This window comes from Chenopodium album, chromosome 13, assembly GCF_948465745.1.
Source record: "Chenopodium album chromosome 13, dcCheAlbu1.1, whole genome shotgun sequence".
Classification (NCBI taxonomy): Eukaryota; Viridiplantae; Streptophyta; class Magnoliopsida; order Caryophyllales; family Amaranthaceae; genus Chenopodium; species Chenopodium album.
Genome location: NC_137846.1, coordinates 50,043,910 through 50,063,575, shown reverse-complemented (window position 1 = coordinate 50,063,575; position 19,666 = coordinate 50,043,910). Strand labels below are relative to the sequence as shown.

Below are 19,666 nucleotides of genomic sequence, written 5' to 3'. Positions count from 1 at the left end.
AAGAGTAAGTTTGTCAAAAGGTTTAAGCTTTATCATTTTGATTTCGGGTTTCATGTGTAACTTTCCATTTATATATTAGAGTGAGTCTTTGTATTGTAATTGGTTTTGGGGTGCTTGTGAATTCTTGACAATTCACATTTGAGTTAGGAGTTTGAATTCTCTAAAATTCGTATGTGTTTAGGAGTTTGAAAGTCTCTAAAATTCGAGTGGTAGCTGTGAGAGCACAATGAGTGAGTTTCAGGTGGGAAGCCGAGTGTCGGCACTCCGGGAGTGCTGAGTGAACCTAAGTGGGGCTTAGGTTAGGTAGGATAGGGTCATATCAGGTAGCAAGTGTCCGTGGTGGAACTTGTGAGAAAGGTCTGTAATAATAGGTTGTACTAGGAGAATTGCCTATTACAGTGGAGGTTGTTTTGCAAATCCCGAGAAGGGTCGAGGTTTTACTTCCAGTTAGGCCCTGTAAGGTTTCCTCGTAAAATCTTGCTGTGTTCTTTAAGTTCCTTTTATGTTTTATCTGTAAATTCCGCAAAAGTTTACCTAATTGGAACCTACTACTATTCACCCCCCTCTCGTAGTAGTTATTCTAAACTAACAAGAATGATGGTTAAACTCGAATGAGGATGAGTAAGATGTTCGATACATATATATAGTTGAGGATATGATATATGTGAACACTTGGTATTTTACCTATAAAATTAATCAATCTATACGATATAAAATCAACAAAGAATTCTTCACTCAATAGTCTATGAAAAATATGTTGAAAAATACAGTGTAGTATTTTTCAATGGCTAGCTTTTTCTTTTTTTTTACTCGGAAATGCATTAGAGCATCCACAATGGCTAGCATATATACATGTAACTCTAGGTTGCCACATTATTATTCTTCAAGCTACATGATTTAAGTTATATACAACCTCTACAATGACAAACTACTTCCTTTTTTAATAAATACACCATTAAAAAATAAATAAAATAAAAAAATAAAAAATCAGATAACAAATACATGAAAAATACTCCCCCCGTTTTAAAATACTTGCTCCACTTTTCTTTATCGACCGTTTTTAAATACTTGCTCCATTTCCTTATTTGAAAAACTTTTACAATATTTAATTAATTTCTCTCACCATCAACGCAATGCTTATTTCTTGGATTATAAACATTATTGACCCTGAGGTTAAAGGCACTTTGACAAAGTACAGAGATGCGAAGAAACTTTAGGATCATCTCAAACAGAGATTTGCACTTGTTAATGGCCCTCGAATTCAACAGTTGAAATCGTCGATTGCACGATGTGAACAAACAAAGTCTATGTCTGTTTCCAATTATTTCGGTAAATTGAATGCTCTGTGGGAGGAATTATTTCACCACGAACCCATTATCTCTTGCTCTTGTTGTTCGAATTACAGGGCTGGAGAGTTACATGCTCAAAAACGAGAAACAACGAAATTACATGATTTTTTTTATGGGTTTAAACTTCGAATTTTATGCTCAATTGCGGGCTAATATACTCTCTCAAGAGCCTCTGCCTTCCTTAGATCGAGTATATCAACTGGCAGTTCAAGATGAAAGGGTCAGGCTTGCCAAGTCGAACCCAGGTGATGCTTAGCCAACCGAGGCTATCGGTTTTGCAGTCCGTGCCACCACCCAAGGTGCAGGTCGTGGGCGTGGTAAAAGACCGACCTGTACCAACTGCAATAAGGTGGGTCACGAGGCCTCGGCGTGCTCGACGGTTATCTGTACGCATTATAAGAAGCGCGTCATGCCGTGAATAAGTGCTATGAACTTATAGGCTATTCGAAGGGGTGGTTTGAGCAGTCGCATTCGGATGGTGCAGGCCATGGTCGTGGTAATGGTGCGGGTCGAGGTCATGGTGCACCTCGCGCTAATGCAACTCAGAGCAATGGGCAGGAGCTACTGTCCCTGGCAGCACCAGTGGCACTTCGTTTAATTCTCAAGTCTTCACCGCAGATCAATGGAAGGCAATTACAGCCGTGGTTGGTAATACTTAGGTGCTTGATAATCGATTGAACGGTAAGTTCAATACTCGTTTGTGGATAGTTGATACGGAAGCCACACATCATGTCACTGCCACCGATTCTTGGATGTTTGATACGACTCCAATTTTCGATTTCCCGGTTGGTTTGCCCAACAGTAAAACTGTTCTTGCAGAAAAGGAGGGTTTAGTTCGAATATCGGACATGATTGTGCTTAAACGTGTTCTTTATGTTCCCAAATTGAGTTGCAACTTGATTTCTGTTTCTCAACTAAATGATGATTTGCATTGTGTTATTAATTTTAATTCTTCTGTGTGTGCTATACAAGACCTAACAGGGAAGCTGATTGGAACGGGAACTAGACGAGATGGACTTTATTACTTCAGAGGTGATTCTTTGCAACATGTTTCGGTCAATGGTGCAACGTCTCAACTAGAGTTATGGCACAAGCTACTTGGTCATCCTTCAGAGAAAGTAGTGAAGTTACTTCCTTTTGATAGCATTAAGGGTAGTTTAGATAAACATTGTGAGGTTTGTTTCCGGGCTCAACACCCTAGAGACAAATTCCTTTCTAGTGATAATAAAGCGAGTCGCATATTTGAAAAAATACATTGTGATTTATGGGGCTCATATAGACATGCTTCGTCTTGTGGAGCTCGTTATTTTTTTTACTTTAGTAGATGATTTTTCACGAGCTCTGTGGATTTATTTGTTGGATGATAAAATGGAGGTTTTTCAAGGTTCTATGAATTTTATTGCTATGGTTGATCGTCAATTTTCTCAAATAATTAAGATTGTCCAGAGTGATAATGGTACGAAATTTAATTATTTACGTGATTATTTTGCTGCAACTGGAATTTTGTTTTATACCTCTTGCGTGGGGACTCTACAGCAGAATGGAAGGGTCGAACAGAAGCATAAGCATATTTTGAATGTTGCTCGGGCTTTGAGGTTCCAGGCAAAATTACCGATTTATTTTTGGGGTGAGTGTGTTTTAGCCGCTACACATTTTATTAATCGAACACCAACTCCATTGTTGGACAACAAAACCCCTTTTGAGGTTCTCTTTGGTAAAACGCCATTATATGATGCTTTTCGAACTTTCGGTTGTTTATGTTTCGCCAATAATTAGAAAACCAAGGGAGATAAATTTGAGAGTCGAAGTCGAAAATGTGTATTTTTGAGGTACCCTTTTGGCAAGAAAGGTTGGAGATTATTCGATCTCGGTAAGAAGGAATTCTTTGTATCAAGGGATGTGAAATTTTTCGAAGATGTGTTCCCGTTTGTTGATTCACAAGAGGTGAATATTGTGCCGAAAGACATAGTCTCTATGGGAGACGATTTCCCGATTGATCCGGACTTTGATGAACATTTAGAAGACCGAGCTATTGATGACCATGTTGAAGATGGGTATCACCCGGGGGAGAAGGGTCACTCCGCCCAGGGAGCCTGCTACCCCCACTGTCCAACCGCGACAGACCACGCCGCAGCAGCAGTCTGCCAGCAGCCAGACAGAGGGCACCACAGGCACCCCGTGGCAGTAGGCCACACACCACAAGGGGGTTGTGGATGCCACTCATACCCAGTAGCAAGCAGAGGAGTCCGCAGCCACCCCGCGGCACACAGCAGATTAGGGGGCTACAAAGTCTTCTGATATGGGGCAGCAGCAGCCTCTACAAGTTTCGAGTGAGCAGCAACAAGTTCAGCATCACACTGCACACAGTGAGCAGCAGTTGGGTAAGAGTATGCGTGAGAAATTTCCTTCCGTCAAGCTCAGAGATTATGTGACTCATACCATCGTCGAGAAAAGTCCATCTCCATCAACGTCTACTCCCTTTCCGCAGCATCCCTTAGGTACTCCCTACCCTATAGCACACTATATTAATTGTGACAACTTTTCTGCAAATTATCGTAATTTTTTGGCAGCCATTATTTCGAGTCATGATCCGAAACCCTTTCGAGAGGCAATGAGGCACGAAGGATGGAGGAAGTCAATGCAAGAAGAAATAAGAGCTTTGGAAGACAATGGGACATGGACTTTGGAGGAGTTGCCTCCCAGTAAACGTGTTCTTGGTAGCCAGTGGGTTTACAAGACAAAGTATCTCTCTAATGGAGAGGTTCAGCGTCTCAAGTCGAGATTAGTGGTGTTTGGCAATCATCAAACGCCGGGGATTAATTATAATGAAACTTTTGCCCCAGTTGCAAAGATGACTACTGTTAGAGCTTTCTTGGCCATCGCTGTATCGAAGAACTGGGAGCTTCACCAGATGGATGTGCACAATGCTTTTCTTCATGGCAATCTAGATGAGGAAGTATATATGAAATTGCCCCCTGGATTTGAGAATTTGAATCCAAAGTTGGTGTGTCGATTACGAAAGTCATTGTACGGTTTGAAACAGGTCCCGAGATGTTGGTTTGCGAAATTAACCGCAGTGTTGAAAAGGTATGGTTTTCTTCAATCCTAATATTATTATTCTCTGTTTTCCTTTACTATGGAGTCAGTTCAGATTAATATTTTGGTGTATGTTGATGACCTCATTATTTCGGGCAATAATTTCGCTGCGTTGCTTGCATTTAAAGCTTATTTGTCTGATTGCTTTAAGATGACAGATTTAGGGGCTTTGAAATATTTTCTTGGTACTGAGGTTGCTTGAAATGCAACTGGATTATTTCTATGCCAGCGAAAATATACCCTTGATGTTATTTCTAAGGTCGGGTTGACTGGTGCAAAACCTTCGGCATTTCCTATGGAGCAGAATCATCGTTTAGGTTATGCACAGGGTGCTGTATTTTCAGATCCAAAATAGTATCGACGTCTAGTTGGTCGGTTAGTGTATCTAGCCGTGACTCGTCCTGATCTTGCATATTCGGTGCATATTTTATCTCAGTTTATGCAACAACCTCGAGTGGAGTATTGGGAAGCTGCTCTAAGGGTTGTTCGATATTTGAAGGGAACCCCAGGGCAAGGGATTCTGCTTCGCGCTGATAGTGATTTGACTTTACAAGGGTGGTGTGACTCAGATTGGGCTGTAACACCCCCAAATCTCCCTCTACGGATATACTAGTATAATACATATAATTATACCGTAGAGATAGACTTAGGCGTATTACTGCCGCGTGATTACGCAAGGCTACTAAAAAAAAACTTAACTCAATAACAAAACTTGTAGCGGAAACACAACTTTCTTTTATTAATACTTATAAAAATAGTAACATTGTTATGAGTACTCAAAATAAAGACGTGACCAACATTCCTAAACTAGGTGAAGCAAATCCCTGGACTCTCATATGCTCATTCATGACTCCACCTAAAAATAATCAACACTGCTTACCATTATGGTAAACAGGGCGAACCAAAACTAATAAGATATACGGATTAGCAAAATATGCTAAGTACGATAAGTGCAAGATAATGTAAACTCAATTTATTTGCAAACGTGCTTTTAAAAAATCAATTCCAATAATTAATCCAATAAATTCCAAACTCATTATTCCAAAATCAATTTCAATGATTCAATAATCAAAATAATTAATAAACCCAATTCCTTTAAAAATCCAATTCCTTCATTATGAACCAATTTCTTTTAATCCAATTCCTCACCCAAGTGTGCACACCCCCAAGCTAGTCTCCAATATTAATCCAATTTCTTTTAATCCTTTTAATATCCAATAGTTCCAATATAATTAAAAATTCTTTTTATTAAGTCCACATACTTTCAAAATCAAAACCTTTTAAATAGATACTTGAGAATAAAATCTCATATTAATAACTTTTCAAAATCAATAACTCTTCCTTGAAAAACCTTTTATATAATTCCACAAACCTTTTAAAATCAATTCCTTTATTTAAACATGATAAGTAATTCAAACCATTCAAAACATGATTTAAAAATCAATTTAATTGAAATCATTCAAAATACTTTTATTAAAACAAATTAAATATTAAAATCAATACCTCCAAACATAATTCAAATCAATTTAATTCAAACACCAATAAAATCATATAAAACGTGTTATTCAAACTAATCACTTTCAAAGGTATCTAGCCATCTAAACGTACCTTGATCCTTGCTAGAAAAACCACACAAAAAGAACCTCAAGAACCTTGATTCCGAATATCAATCAACACTTCGCACTTTCAAAGTTCAATCACGAACACACCTTGCAAATAACATAACCATAAGGTTATCACAACATAAACTCAAATCTAATGTACATGGACTATAAAACTCTTTTAAAATAATACTTTAATATAAAATTCTAGCTTTGAAATAGGTATTTGTATTTTAGAAAACTAACCATGAAGAAGATAAAAGAATTGGATTAAAGAGAATTGGATTTTCGTAGGGAAAAATAGGCAGAACTTGCAGAGGTCATAACTCCTTCAATATAACTCCAAATTGGGTGATTCATGAGCCTAACCTCAAGGATTTTTCGAGAAGAACAATCTTCTGTGAAACATCAATACCCCAAAAACTGACCAGAAGTGCCCGAAAACTGGCTTCAAAGGTATATGGGATAATATTTGTATGAAAAGAGGAGAAGAAAAGTATGAAAAGGTTTAGGGAAAAGAAGAATAAGAGAGAAGAAGAGAATTGAGTTTTGGTGTGAAAAATATGAGAGGTATGAAGGGGTATTTATAGGCTAGCTCATGCAAGAATTATAGCAAAAGAATGTGGGAAGAATTATGGCAAGTAGGGTTTAAGAGATTACTTGGAGAAGTGAGTAAAAGAATTAAGGAAAGTTTGGATATTAAGGTAATTGTGTATAATTGAATATGGAATGTATGTATGTCATGAAAAATAATAAGGACATTGGAATTACTTGGGGAATAATTGAGAAGAATGAATGACAAGAAAATATGATGATTAGATATTAAAAAGATGGAGAAATAGAATTAAGGAAAATAAGAGAATTTAAGGAGATAATTAAAAATATAATTTACCAAAATAAGTCACCCAAAAATCCATCATGGTGGCTTTAGATATTTAGGGAATTAATTTGCTAGTTTTAAGGAATTAAAAATAATTGTGTAAATAATATTTATTGTATAAAATAATTAATTAATAAAATTCCAATTATTCACTAAATAAAATAACTAAGAAAATCGAATTTTCTATACATAGATAATCCGAAAATCATAGTCATTAAATTAGGAATTTTCGGCCATAATAAAATATAATTTTGTTTAATTAAAATATCCGGAATATATATAAATAATCCGGTTTTTAAATAAAATAAATGGATAATAAATCTTATCCAAAATCCAAAAATAATAATTGAGTTTTAAAATACTTTTGGCGCCAAAATTCAAATAGAAAAATAAATTACTTAAAATACTCTTTTTAAGAGAATACTAATTAATTAATTAATTAGAAAATACGTTTCAAAATACGGGGTATTACGTGGGCAGCTTGCCCACTCACTCGTCGATCCTTGACCGGATGGTTGGTTTTCTTGGGTAAGTCCCCTATTTCATGGAAAACAAAGAAGCAGCCTACAGTTGCCACATCTTCCTCAGAGGCGGAGTATTGTTCTATGTCTGCAGTCACTTGTGAGTTAAAATGGTTGAAGGGTTTATTGCTTAGTCTTGGCATTCACCATCCCAAGGCTATTCCATTATTTTGTGATAACCAATCAGCATTACATATTGCTAACAATCCGGTGTTTCATGAGCGCACAAAACATATTGAGGTTGATTGTCATTTTGTGATGGATGCTATTTCGGAAGGTTTTATCGCACCCTCTCATGTTTCTACCTCTTCCCAGTTGGCCGACATTTTTACCATAGCACTTGGTAAATGACAGTTTGGTTTTCTTTTGTCCAAGTTGGGCATCTTTGATCCGCATCGTGCTCCAACTTGAGGGGGTGTTAAGATATAATTATGGGAATTATGATAAATATGTAAAGATATAATTTGTTAGCATATTGTTAGCATAAGATAGAGATAGTTTTCTAGTTTGAGCATAAGTTGTACGCTTATTGAAGGAATAGACTCAAGCTTTTAGCCTCACAAATATTTTACAATTTAAGTTATTCATCTACTTTCCTTTTAGCCATTTTATTATTGGTATTATTGTTCTTTATTTTTCAAATTCTAAAAGCTTTTCACCTAGCTTCATTTGTAATAAGTTTTTTCATTTAATATCTCTTTACAATCAACAATTATCTTTACGGCTATTTCACCAAATGCCACCGAGCAATTTAAAAATTCACCAAATGCCATCGGACTTTTCAGAATTCACCAAATGCCACCCAGTTTTTAAAAAATTCATCCAGTGCCATTAATGACCAACGGTCGTTAACTCCGTTAGTAATTAGGGGTTAATCATGACACGTGTCATGATATAATTGGACCATTTATCTTAATTCACAAATTAAGAAAAAAACCCAAAAAAAGTTAAAAAAAATACAAAAAATAAAAAAAAAACAAAAAAAAACCCAAAATTTTCCCAGCCACCCCCACCACCGCCAAACCCTAGCCCCTCCCCTCATCTCGCCGGAAAACGGCCAGTCACCACCGGAACCACCTTCACCACCATTCCCTATCCTTCTCTCCCTCCCTTCACGCAACTCACCTCTCCCCAGCCCAGAAACCGACTTGCCGGAGTCGGGATCACCCGTTGTCGCCGACCCCCACCCATTGTTACTCTGACCTCCCCTACCTGACGCGCCACCCATCCAATCTAACCTTAACCCGCGAAAACCACAACCAACCTCCACCTTCACGAGCAACAGTTCTGATTCAACCCCTTCCCGACCACCGCAGCCTCGAAACCACCCCCTCCCCTGTTTTCCGGCTCCTATAAACCCCATTCCCTCACCTTAAACCTCCAAAAATCGACTTAACCCAGAAAACCTGAAACCCTAGAAAATGGGATTTTTGGGTTGAACCCAAAACCCAAATGGGTTCTGTAATGTGGCGGTGCGTCGGGCTTGAGGATTTAGACCAATTGGTGCGCGTGGGAGCAGCGAAGGGAGCTGGGTGGTGCTAATCGTGGCTGATGTGGTGGTGCGTGTGGGTGTAGCAAAGGGGGGGCAGTGTGGTGCTTGGAGGTGGAGTTGTTGTGGTGGCAGTGAGGGAGCAGGGTTTTTGGGGTCGGGACGAGCAGCGTGGGTGGTTTTGAGGGTCGGCGGTGGGTCAGGTGGGGAGCTACATGGTCGGCCGGCTGATTGTTGGTGGTTTCGGTGGTGACCGGCCGTTTTCCGGCGAGATGAGGGGAGGGGTTAGGGTTTGGCAGTGGTCGGGATGGCTCGGAAAATTTTGGGGTTTTTTTTAAAAAAAAATTTGTTTTTTTTTGTTCTTTTTTTTTATTTTTTGTTCTTTTTTGTATTTTTTTTTAACTTTTTTTGTTTTTTTTTTTAATTTTAATGAATTAAGATAAATGATCCAATTATGTCATGACACGTGTCATGATTAACCCCTAATTACTAACGGAGTTAACGGCCGTTGGTCATTAGTGGCACTGGGTGAATTTTTTTAAAACTGGATTGCATTTGGTGAATTCTGAAAAGTCCGATGGCATTTGGTGAATTTTTAAATTACTCAGTGGCATTTGGTGAAATAGCCATTATATATTTAATATATCGAGTTTAATTTCACAAAGTTGGGAGGGGGTGCGCGTTGCAGGCGCTCCTCTCACAACTAGTTCATTAAAAGTTTGGTAATACCATGCGATACACCAGAGCATAAACTAGTCTAACTATAAGTATTAGATTTGTGTGCACGCAAATGTGTTTAAGAAAGTAATTTTTTCAATGGAGTGCATAAAAAAAAATGAGCATTACAACAATAATTTCCAAATTTAAAATTAAAAAAGAAGTTTTTATTAAGGTAAAGTTCACAATAATAATAAACAAAAAGAAGCAATCAACCTAAGTGACTTTTTGTTTTTTTGAACGTCCCTTTTAAAAGTTTAACAAATCTACACTAACAATTGACGCCTGAGTAGTTGGCATATATATAATTGACGATCAATGTATGCATACCTTTTGACCATTGGAAGCTATATCATAGTCATGCATTATGGGTTGTTCACTAATATGTGTGTGCTTTTTAGCCAGCTGTGGTTGTTTGCTTGAAACTGCAGTCAAATTGTGGTTTTTTCCACCGATGATTAATACAAACGCTGTAAGCTGTAATGTTAGATAGTGCTGCCTTTTTGTTAATTAACTGCTTTTCTTTTGTTAAACAAATACAAAAAAATGAGTCACGAAAACTAATGTAGATGAAATTATGTGATAAATTAACAAATTACTAAACATATTGCATGCATGTTACTCAGAATTAAAATTTTCTTCACCCTATAAATACTCACCAAACATCTCCTAAGCTAGGTATTAGTGTGAGCACACTACACTACCATGGGTTCTGTTATATCTAGCTTGAAAAATATTATAACTGGTAAGATGCTGTAACTATTACTCTTTAATTTCTTCTTCTTTTTTCTTTTTGAAAAAATGCAATTAAATTCATCGTTTGATGAGTCGTTTGTTTTTGTGATTTCTGATCCGAATATATATGATGATATATTCAAAGCTCTCAAAGCAAGGAGGGACTCCGACCATGGTGACGTGGTGAGTTCGACCGAAGTTATATCTTATACAGCGGTGGTCGGAATCGCTGTTGCCTTATTGGCCCTGATGCTGCAGTTCTCCATCAGCAGCCTGTTTGATGTATTGACCAAGAATTCACAAATAAGCAAGCAAATTGATAATCACTGGGGGGATGTATTTTCTAGTCGTAATAGGAGTTTTGCTTTCAACTCTTGCGGTTTTGTTATGTTTAACGCTGATCGTTAGGTACGTTACATGGTTGTCAAACCATCAGATCATGTGAAAAAAGAAAGACAATCGAGACCAAGGTGCTGACTCAATCGTTTGAAGAATTACGAGTATTAGAGTCAGATGCGATGGTGCTGATATAGTTATTATTATTGTAATTGTTATTGACTTATTGTTATAATTATTATATTATGTGTGTGTAAGAAAGATCTAATACATAGAATTCTCACTATGATATGATTTTGTTGATTAGAATCAAAGTTGTTTAACAAACATTTAAAACCACGAATGTAAAATTAATATTGCAGCACTAACAGCAATAGACACAATAACAGCAGCAGCAGTCGACGGTAATAGTGATAGCAGCAGCAGTAATAGCAAACTCCAAACTTTTTGATCCCGGGGAAAAAAAATGTTTATCTAAGTAGATCTTGTACTATTTATCTCCCCAAACCTCGGAAGCTACATATATGCATGCATGTTTCTTGTGGCATCATTACTTGCTACTCCAATCCTTCATCTTGATCCATTTGATTCGATACGTGTGAAAGCTACAACCTGAAATAAGTATTCATGAAATCATTAAAAGTATTACATGTATGAATTTTTCAACAATTAGTTTGTTGAACCACAATCTGAGTCATAGTATGGCAAGACTTGGACCTTTCTTAACGGTGTAGTCAATAAGTGTGCGACGATCTTCAATATTCTTACCAGAAAAGACCTGCTAGTCTTTAGGAATTCCTGCATATTTGAAAAACCAAAAAAAATAAAATGCTTTCATTAATTTCCTTAGCAACAACTCTCAATATTTCATTAGAAAGACCAAGTTGAATCATCTATAGAGCCTTTAAACCCATTTCCTCCCTATTCCTACAAGGTTTTACTTGTAAGCATTGTGTTCACATCACCATTAGTCTCAAGAACTCCCAAGATGAATGTCATTCAGTAAAATCCAAAAGATTACATTCTTTAAGTAGACAATCTAAGAGCTCCCCAAGACAAAAAATACTCGATATGTTAACCATCAAACAAAATTAACACTATCCTTCAAAATCACAAAAATATACAAAGCCAATGAATATTTCTAACATAAACATAAAAAGCCAGGGAATTTTAATTTGAAATAAGATTAATTGAAAAGTATTTTAAGAAAAAAAAAACTACAAATTTTTTTTTTCTACCAAATCAAATCCCAGAAATAACTTGCAAATCAATTCGTATAATTTAAGCTTAAAGTATAGATTTGGTCCAATCCCAGATAATAAAGACAAACAATATGGATAAGCCAGACATATGAGCAACATATGAGCAAAATCATGCTCTGACCGGAACATTTGTTTTTCAAGCAGATTTGCTGAGTGCACATTTCATAGATAGATTATCCACAAACTTAACAGTACGAGTGTATGACAGACCTGAAGTACCAGCACACATGTTAAAGGCCATTTACCATGATATTTAAAGGTTCAAGACCAATTGATTGTCTTTCTCTTTCTTTGTCACAATCATGCAATAGTAGCGGCAATTGCAGAGGCAATAACACTGTTTCCATTTCAAGTAAAGAGCCTCTTGCTATGTTACATAGACTCGGGTACCCATTGTTTCCCTCGTTACGTAGTTCCCAAGGACTAGCAAAATCGTTACATGATTTTGAACTAAAAGTGAAGTGTCCAAGTGGCATACCCATGCCCGAGTCTCGAGGGTCCGACATAGATACTTGAGGTGAAATGAAGAGTTCATGTAACATAGGCCTCTTGCATTTACCATGGATTGTGGACTGAGCCACCATTTGAAGAAGAATTGCATTGTGGAAAGCATTTCCCAGTTCCCACCAATACACCCACTGCTTATGCACGATTCATGTTCAGAAAAAAGATTATAAGATGGCGCTCAGAAAGTACAGGAAAGCACAACGGTATTTGGATTTATGCTGGGAGAAAGATGGGGTTGATGAAGGTGAACGATTTATTGCTGTTCATTGTGATTACGAGTAGTTGTTATGATGCTTCAGTAATCTACTTGTTCTCGGTTAAAGTCTGACTCGCTTTCCTTTTATTTTCGTCAGAGAAAAGTGCAGCCTTGAGAAAGATTAAGTCGCAGATTTTCACAAACAGTTCTGTAAGCTGCCATTCTCACTTGTTCTTGTGTAGTGTTAAGCTTTTCATAGATATATCTTCTTTTTTTTCCCGGGCACTAAGCTTAGAATGTTGAGAAAATGCAGATGATTAGAGTGGTTGTTGAAATGTAAGAATTTAGAGTTATTGGAGGTTATCTGAACTTGAAATAAATCATGTCTTAACTATCACTCTATCAGTGATTAAGCATTAAGTTTGTTTACTGTGAGGGATTGTAGGAAAAAAAATGCAGTATCTAGTCTTCACTTAGGATTGATTATCCGCATGGTGAAGTAGTAGTAAGGAGTACCAATCTGTTTTGAGCTTGTTTGTTTGTCTATGATATTCTAGGCTTGTAAGTTGAAGCTTGGAGATTTAAAGGGTGCTTTGTTGGACACTGAATTCGCTATGCGTGATGAGGATAATGCCAAGGCTTTGTTTCGCCAAGGACAGGTTGGTGTTTTACTCCGAAAGTTTACCTTTCTGAACTAGTAAGATGTTGTATTGCTGTGGTTGCCTCTATACCATTTCTTTCTGAAAACAGTTGTCTGATATTTGATTTTCAGATACCCCAAAATTATTTTTTCAGTTCCTAAAACAGGGGTGTTCACTTCCTTCTAACGGGGTTTTTTCTTATCTTTATGATAGATTAACTGACTTAAAACGGGTGTTTAGTACTCTGTTCTTGTACATAGTTTCCTTAGAAGTCTGGCAGTAACAAACAGTGCTAGGCGCCTAGACTCCAGGCATTTGTTTTGGGCACCATATTAGTCTCTAATCTCAATTGAAAAAAAAAAAAAAAAAAAAAAAAAAAAAAAATCAATCTGTGCAGCAAGTTAATGTTTGACCTGATGTAATCTGTCTGTTCCTCAGGCCCATATGGCTCTGAACGACATAGACGCTGCGGTTATAAGTTTCAAGAAGGCATTAGATCTGGAGCCTAACGATGGTAAGTAAAATTTATTCCTGATAACTATGAATCAGTGTATTGTGTTTTGGAGTCGTAAGCTGTTCATTTTGGAATAATTGTGACTTGCTTATCACTAAATATACTTGAAATGTTTGTGTTTGCTCAGCTGGAATAAAGAGAGAACTAGCAGCAGCAAAAAAGAAGGTAAGAGTGTATCTGTGTGTGTAATTATGAATCGTAATACTGCACTTAAGATATGAGGGAGAATTCAAAAGATACTGTGTTGATGCAGATTGTTGATCGACGTGACCGGGAGAAGAAAGCCTTCTCTAAGATGTTCCAATAGCTCTCCTACACTATTTGGTATGTGGAAATTCTCTTTGTTGACATGAAGTATGACTTATTAAGCTGCACGGACGTGCCACCTAGTGCACGGCCGTGCTGACCTGCAAACGAGCTCGACTCTTGTTTTCCCCGTCCTTTTTATTTGGGGGTCATATAGATACTCCCCTCATCTCCTTTGTACGAGGGGGGATCCAAGTTTTTAGAGCTTTTTCTTAGTTTGTAATTTGAGAAACACAAATATTCTCAAATCATTAGTTAGATTTTAATTACTAGCTTGGAAATTTCAATCTCAATAATTGTACAAGACAAGTTCCACCATTGTTATTCAAAGTTGAAGCTTCTAGTAACTTTTCTTACTCTTCTCTTCCATTTTAATTGCTTTGATTGTTAATTATTTTGCTCAATTCTTGTATGCTTAGATTGTTAATTAGTTTAATCTTTAGTTTGAATCTTGTTCATGAGTAGCTTGAAAACCTTAATTGCTTTAATCTCCATGGATTGTGAGTAGTCTAATTTTCTAGGGTTTGGGTAAAACCCTCAATGTAATCACTAATTACTTGTTACATGTGTTAATTTGGTAATTGTTGGGTGTTAATTAGTTGAGCTTAAGTGGTTTAATTGCTTAGTTCTTATATATGGCCATTGCTAGAACTATTATCCAAGCTTTCTCAACGAAGGATCGAGAGATAACTTGAGTTAGCTCCCTTGTGCTTAATTGACTTGAAATGCCATGAGAATAGGAATTTCCATTTAAGGGAATGTTTTTGTCATCGTGATTATACTATAATACTTGTTTTATGCTTTGTAATCACAAGAGTAGGTTGTATTCATGATTCAAGTAATCCCTCTAGCTTGAGAGAGTAGTTAGTATATTATCCCCTTAATTTACCATTGTTTGCTACATGCTATTTGTGATTTGTGATGAAGTTGAGTGGTATATCCTTAGCCCTAGAATCCTCTAAATATTGTTAATCACCCCTTAGTCTTAGTTGTTTTGAACTAGTACTTGTTACATAAAACCAACCCAATATTGACTTCATTTAGCTTATTTAAACGGTAATATCTCGGTGGTTGATTCAACGCCTCTCTTGGGTTCGACCCTTTCTTACCTTTGCTATTTGAGCCAAGATAGGACTTTTATCTTTGGTAGGCTCGACGACGGCCTATCAAATTTTGGCGCCGTTGATGAAGGAACACATTGGACATGCAACACTCCAGATTAGAGAAGAAAAACTTAAAAGCATACAAGCTATAAGTCTACAATTAAAAGAAAGTCTAAAATGATTGCACATGAAATTTGACTACGAATTATTGTCACTAACTGCGTTCCACAGGCAGGTATGATTCTTAAGTTTTTTAAACAATAAGCAATGAAGCAATCATCCACTTCATACAAAGAGAAATCATACCTATCATAGAAAGAATATGTCCTAAGAATTCCAAAAACTCTAGAAGAGACAAATGGATTGACCTGATGCTTCCTCTATCACCTTTACAGCCAGTATTATCCAAAGGCGAATTCAATTAACCGCTCACCCACCTTCACCAATGGACCTTGATAGCAAAGAAAAAGTCATTAGATCATTAACCATTGTTTATCTACTCAATGCTTTTAATCCGAATTCTAGGTGAGAAGGGAAACTCTAATCTAAAGCGAAAAAATGCAGAAATAAGATCTTACAAAGAAAAAAGATAAGATTCAGGAATAAACTACAAAATTATCTTCTATAGACCAGTAACTATTAATCAAAGTTCATTTAGAATGATTAGACAAAAGAACATAATTTGTATAAGTAAAATAAATTCAATCAACGTTCAGTGATTAGGTATCCAGCACCATAGATACTAGTTGGGTGTAAGTGGTGTAACTGCATGAATTAGAGATCTTGTAAAACAACTAAGCTACGGAGTTGCAAATTTTTGTGGTAGTCGGGTTTTAATTGGTTATATATGGGGAAGAGAGTAAAGGTTAGAGATTATCTTGTGAATTTGGGGCAGTGTTTGTTTATCAATTGGAGGAGTAGATCTGGATTTCAGTAATTAGGTGTTCAAGAACAACTAATTATTGAAATCCAAATTTATTCTGCATGAATTAGGAGGGACTGTTGGTGGTCTAACTGCAGTAACATTAATCCAGATTTCAGCATATGCCTGCAGGATCTAGGTGGTGCCTCACGTTTCTGTTTCAAATATCAAAAGAGTTAATTTCCTCTCATTAAAAGATACAGGTCTGAGAGAGATACAGATGATACTACAGAAAATGAGGCACCAAAGGAAGAATTCTCAAGGATCACACATTTGCATGAAAACAAGTATTGCATTATACATTCAAATCCATGCGGAACATACTAGAGAGCCTCTTATGAAATATGAGCGTAACAGTACAGAAACTTATACAGAAAAGAGGACAAACCAGTTAAAATATAGGCAAAAACCCATCATTCGTTTTACTTTTGTTTCAGCTGTAACTGATCACAGTAGCATAGTTTAAACACACACACACACACTACTGTGCAAGACACTTCATCCTTGAGTTCAATTAATAGACATCATGAGATTCACGACTAGGTTTCTAATACTAACACGAGATTGCAAGAAATAGTTACACAATAACTGATCATGACTCACCAATGATATCTTGTTCACCAATGTGCAAGGGCTTGGCCCAAGCCTGCTATTCACATCACTTATGCTCAAAGGAAGGCCAAACCAGTAGCAGCAACTTGATGCAACTTGCTAGCTGATGTGGAATAATTCTGTTACTGAAGTTTGTTAGGAAAAGGGCAATTAAGTAATCAGAGAGGAGTCTGTTATTCCGAACTGATAGTTTGTTACAAGGGAATAATGTATTAAATAGAGGAGAGGGAAAGGCAGTAAGATCATTGAGAAAAGTTGAGAGTAGTAGTTTTGGAGAGAATTTCTTCCTCTCGAAAGAAGGGAGTTGTAGCACAATGATATGTGACTTTTTGTATCAACTTTAATTATTTTATGTATATAACAATATCCTATATATAAAGAAAAAGGGGGTTTTAATTTCACTTTCCCAAAATACCTCTCTCATTTTTTTCTTTCTAGTACTAAAAAAAGACTTCCATTAAAAAAAGAAAAAAGAAAAAAAAAAAAAAGAGAGAGAGAATCGAGCTTAATAGATTACTTATATGCACACGCACGAAATGTGTGCATGTCTTAGCTCGTAAGCATATTTCAAAATGATAACTAGTTTAAGATGACATATGAGAAATAGAGAATAACAGCATGAACTCAGGTATTGCAATAATCTACTGACCATGATATGTTCCATCGCCCTATTAGCATAAGCTGCAGCACTTCGTGACAGAGCAATGTTTCAGGTATAGCAGCTTATAGCTTCATTGAATTTCCAAGCCATGAAATTGTTATTGCCCTGTTCTTTTGCATAAGCAGCAGCTGTGACAGTAAAAGAGGAGTAAATAATTTGGTTGGTTGCCAAAACATAACAGGAAAGAACTATGCATATGTGGTGATACAACTCCAGCTTAAGCCCTTGTTAGTACACAAGATTATCCATCGTTTTATAAACAGACACAGATACTTTTTTAACAAGAAAAGCAAGAGTTAAGTCTATCATATCATTGCTTAAGCTGTCTTAAATCTGAAAAGGCTAATGGGTTTCAAAAAAAAAAAAAAAATCTGAAAAAGCTAAAGCATGCTTTCAGAGTTTCAGGTATGGAGCAAAAAACTACAGTAATTGTAATTTACTCTACAGTTTGATGTGTACTTCACAAATTTACTACTTACTAACAACAATCCAGTGAATTAACCCACCACACCACAGATAAAAATAAAAAAGGATTAAGTTCAAAGATCAGATCAAAACCTAAGAAAATGGGAACGAAATTTGGGGGTGATGCTACAAAATCCTACAATTATGCTAAATACCCCCACAAATTCCACTTTAAAACCGTATATTAAGAAAAATAACAACCATTAGTTAAATTATCCACCTTAGAAGAACCCTAAAACGGTTGAACTGAAAGAAAAGAAAAAAAAAATCAACGACAGACCCTAAATTATGAAATCGTGAATAACAACAGATGCAAATTTCGATTGTAATAATCCAATCAAAAAATAAACCATATAAACTAGATTGTGATAATTCACATGAAAATTAATGATTACATAACCAAAAACATCAAAAATTCACCAAAAATAACAAAATATTAAATACCTGATTGGAAGCGCGAATTCGAGGAAACCCAGATGACGATAGAGTCGACGCCTGATTTTGTTATTAGATTCGCGAGATAACTAGGAATTGAACTGGTGTAATTTAAGATTGTCGTTGCTGGAGGAGGAAATTAAAGTAACAAGCTTCTTTTTTTTTCTTTTTTTTTTGGTTTTCTTTAATTCTGTCGATTCAAGCTAATTGAGGGCCTTTCTTTCAGAAAAAAAAAGGTAATTGAGGGCCTTAGTTTTTTAATCACTTTGGCGGTAATATGACTAAAGGTGATTTTAAAAATCAGGCCGGGCCGGGCTTTAACAACCTCGTGTCCAAATCTGTAAAAAAATAGCGGGCTTGTCGAGCCAATTTGAGTTTTTTTCGGGCCGTGTTCGAGCTTTTAACTAAAAATGCGTATTTAGGCTTACCCAAACCCGCCCTATTTTCAGGCCGGGCTAGCGGGTCGGCCGAGATTGATCACCTCTAGAATATCTAAGTTTTTAATAGGAAATTTTGATTTTTATAAGGATCTTGCTAATAAGCGCCCTAGGGCGTTAGATAAGGAATTAATATATTACTTAAAATAGTGTTAAGTTCTGAAATACATGACAAAATCACACGTCGATCAGTGTAATTAATGTTAATTTTACTGTAATATTTCTACATATAATTAACCCAGCCACCCCAACGTTAGCCCCTCCTCCGACAGTGCGCCGCCGCCAATACCTCACCCTAACAGCCCTGTTCCCAGCCCCAGTCACCAAAAAGTTCATCTCCTCCCTTTCCCCCTCCCCAAAACTAGCAGCCCTCCCCAACGACCACCTAAAACGACCATCGTTTTTCATACACATTTAAAGCGGTAATCGAAAACAGCCGCTTATCGTTTAAATGTCGAATTCAACCAAAAACTGATCGATTGAGGCCATAAGTGGCCAATTTAGGGTCATTTTATGGTTGTTTGAATGTATAACGAACGACCTTAAATTATGGGCGTTGGGGGTGTGATTGTCGATAGTGGGGAGGGGCGAGAAAGGGAAGGAGATGATTTTTTGGTGGCTGGGCTGGGAACGGGAGGGCCAGGGGTAGGGTAGTGGTGGCGGCGCTATGCCGGCAGTGGGGTTGGGGGTGGCTGAGTTAGTTTTACGGTTTTTGGTTTTTGGTTTTTTTTTTTTAATTTTTAATTTTTCTTTTTTTCTAAACTAATAATATGGTGACGCGTGGTATAGTACTGGACCCCACTTAACGGAATTTGACGGAATTTGTTAAGTAGTGGTAAAATCAAAATTTTTAAACTTTCTATGGTTTTAAAATAAAAGTT

The 19,666-nt window shown here is 36.7% G+C and overlaps 1 protein-coding gene and 1 long non-coding RNA gene across 4 annotated transcripts; one reads left to right on the top strand and one right to left on the bottom strand.

Moving 5' to 3' along the window:
• Positions 1 to 11,009: 11,009 nt before the first annotated feature.
• On the bottom strand, positions 11,010 to 18,588 carry LOC145576817 (uncharacterized). 3 transcript variants are annotated; one of them, XR_014098563.1, is made up of 6 exons: positions 18,358 to 18,588; positions 17,437 to 17,576; positions 16,779 to 16,912; positions 15,622 to 15,704; positions 11,442 to 11,522; positions 11,010 to 11,336 (listed from the first exon to the last, which is right to left on the bottom strand). It is a non-coding gene; the product is annotated as an uncharacterized LOC145576817 (long non-coding RNA). The 3 variants fall into 3 exon arrangements; XR_014098562.1 differs by lacking the exons at positions 11,010 to 11,336; positions 11,442 to 11,522 and having other exon boundaries at positions 15,442 to 15,704; XR_014098564.1 differs by lacking the exons at positions 11,010 to 11,336; positions 11,442 to 11,522 and having other exon boundaries at positions 15,442 to 15,704; positions 16,779 to 16,906.
• Positions 12,641 to 14,169, top strand: LOC145576816 (peptidyl-prolyl cis-trans isomerase CYP40-like). Its single transcript, XM_081634522.1, has 6 exons — positions 12,641 to 12,737; positions 12,847 to 12,899; positions 13,247 to 13,348; positions 13,769 to 13,844; positions 13,972 to 14,009; positions 14,098 to 14,169. Exons 1-6 carry the CDS (start codon positions 12,665 to 12,667, stop codon positions 14,149 to 14,151), a joined length of 396 nt encoding a protein of 131 aa, XP_081490648.1. The 5' UTR covers positions 12,641 to 12,664; the 3' UTR covers positions 14,152 to 14,169.
• Positions 18,589 to 19,666: the final 1,078 nt, after the last annotated feature.